This window comes from Apis dorsata, unplaced genomic scaffold (assembly GCF_000469605.1).
Source record: "Apis dorsata unplaced genomic scaffold, Apis dorsata 1.3 scaffold_444, whole genome shotgun sequence".
NCBI lineage: Eukaryota > Metazoa > Arthropoda > Insecta > Hymenoptera > Apidae > Apis > Apis dorsata.
Window position 1 is genome coordinate 6,030 of NW_006263692.1, and position 2,720 is coordinate 8,749.

Consider the following 2,720-nt stretch of genomic DNA (forward strand, 5'->3'; position numbering starts at 1 on the left):
GATTAGTAAGAAATGAGATAACTTTTCACCAGTGCAATGCCACGTGCCAAGAATCATTAGCCAGAAAATCTGGAGAATCCATTTACAAAGTGATTAGTAAGAAATGGGATAAAATATAATTAACAAAAACAATTTTCAGAAAACGTTGGGCGCATATTACACAAATCACAATAATATAGATATTTCTTTTCAGATGATCATATGTATACATTTTATGAAAATTAATCTTTTTTTTCTATACAAAATAAATAGTTATTCGTCTGAAATAATTCTGACTTTGAGCAATTAATGACTTCTTAACCGATGAGAACAAACAATACGATCTTATAATTTGTTATCCTCTTCATCGTATCGAAAATATGAAAATATTTATATTTAATTCGTTTTCATTTGATTGATTCGAATTAATAATTACAACATTTTTTAATTAAAGATATGATCTTTTTTAATTTAAATTTTATTTATTTCGCTTCATATAAAAGTAAACTAATGTCTTAAACTTGTTACCCTAATCATGAATTATATATATAAACGCGCGTATTTATATAGGAGGAAAGCTTGACAATATCCTGATACAATTTCAAATTTCAAAGTAAGGAATTATTTTGAATCGAATTGGATACATACCAGCGACTGAGGCACAATTTTCCAAGTGATCATCATCACCATAGATCAATCACTCTCGATAACACTTTAAATGGCATCCCCCTTAGCACTCGCGACGATATCGGTGGATTTTAGAAACCACTGACATCTGCGTTCCTTCACTTTGCCAGCTTTTATATACCCGATACTAGCTATATGCAAGGACGATGCTTTTTTCCCCCTTCTCTGATCATCGATTGTCACAGAAGTCGTGAAGATCACAAATCTTGTGTTCATTCTTTGAATAATCTCGTGTTTAGGTCTCATTTTTTTTTTTTTAATATTATCTTTTGTAAAGTATTGTAAAGTATATTTCACAAAAATTTATGTAATATTTTATTTTTCAATCATATCATTTTTTATAATCATCATTTTTTCAGTTTTGAATTAAATTAATTTATTATTTATATAATATATATAATATTAAATTTTTGTAAATTTTGTAAATTTTTAATAAATCACAAAAGAAATTCATAAGCAATAAAATATATATAAAATAAGAATTATTTAATTATAATAAATATCATTAATCAAATAAAATAAAATAGTAAATAAAAGATGAGAAAAAATTGAGTCAAAATTTAAGAGTATTCGAAAAATTAATTGAATCGCATAAGTGATTATTTGACAGTTTAAATTGTTCTCTTCGAGTATTATGTAATGTATTAAAGAATATTTTTTAAGGTGGGATAAAAAAAATCTCACATTGAACATACTACATTGTATATGTCTCTTAGGATATACATGGAGCGATCACTATTCCCGATGAATTACTCTCAAGAGACGTGCGCTCATACGCTCACGTATTCGTTTGCGATTATTTTCTCTCGACCGTGGAGATGGTTGGATTTATCGCCATCCGTTTGGCACGCGATTCAAAGGCCAACGTCGTTACGATGGATGAGATTTCGTTCTTTTAAGGGCACACGGGCAAACAATACGATCTCTAAATCGTTAATAGGATACATTTGCTCTTTCGTAGGTAGTAGTAATATATAGTCGCGCTGACATTTTACCCTTTTATTCCGTCCTTTCGCACCAAACCCATTCGCATTCCGTGTATGCCCGGTAGTTGATACGACGATTCGGCCAATGATTTTTTTCATGATCGATCTCGATCTCGATCTTTGATCAGAATAAATCCGGATTCAGAGATCATCAGGTTCGACCTGAATCTTGTCTCCCTTAATCGATTAACTGATTTAATCACCATTTACCGTTCTTCGAACTTCGAACTCGGATGAACGACAAAGCAAAAGATGTGGAAGGGTCGTTGTCCTTTCGTAGTTGGTGAATGGCCAGGTTACCCTGTTTGAAAGTAAGCATTTAAAGTTTTTCTTTAGTTTGAACCAATGTACCTTTGAGAATGTTCCGATAGGATGTTCGATGGCTGCACGTTTCTGCATCAGTCGTTCGCACGATGTAACGATTTCATAATTCGAACGGCTATATTCTCGGTACCAAGAGAAAGAGAGAGAGAAAGAAAAAAGGGTCTATCATTTAGAGAGAGAGAGAGAAAGAGGGGGGGAGGGAGAGAAAGGACTCTGTATTTAAAAATACTCATGCGCATCCATACTATCATGTAATTTGCTACTTATCATACGTAAGTCCACTTTCCACGATGAGATAGATTTATCTTTCGTGATTTACATCTGACTTTTCCAGCAATCCTTTCATATTCTATCTTATATAGTTAATTTTTCGTTAGTTATCTGTTCGATTTAAATGAAAAACATAAAACATATATAACGAAGGAATTATCGCGCGACCAACAATTAAATTTCGAGCAACTGTTAATTAATTCGTATAAAATCTTTACAGAGTTATTAAGATGATTTTAGAGTTTTATTTTTTGTTATTATTAATTATTGAAATTGATTAGTATGCGTTTCTAAATATATAAATAAACAAAGGTTAAAAACTATATAGAGGAAGATGTTCATGTAAACCGTATCTTTTACCTGTATTCTTTTCGAGTTGAAAAAAAAAAAAATGTAGAGAGGAAACAAGTGGTGGGGTTGATTTTTCTTGAGACTTTTTTCTACTCTGTTCTTTCGTTTTTTTTTTTTTTTTTT

General features: G+C 30.9%; 1 protein-coding gene across 2 annotated transcripts in view; it reads right to left on the bottom strand.

The window, feature by feature from the left end:
• Positions 1 to 2,436, bottom strand: part of LOC102678305 — a 3,211-nt gene extending 775 nt beyond the window's left edge. The window contains exon 1 of one of the 2 annotated variants that reach the window (XM_031512473.1): positions 1,662 to 2,436. In XM_031512473.1, coding sequence (XP_031368333.1) covers positions 1,662 to 1,751 — 90 coding nt within the window. In that variant the 5' untranslated portion in view covers positions 1,752 to 2,436. Of the gene's footprint in view, positions 1 to 627; positions 988 to 1,661 lie in introns of those variants that run through there. The other variant, XM_006619857.2, reaches the window with a different exon arrangement.
• Positions 2,437 to 2,720: the final 284 nt, after the last annotated feature.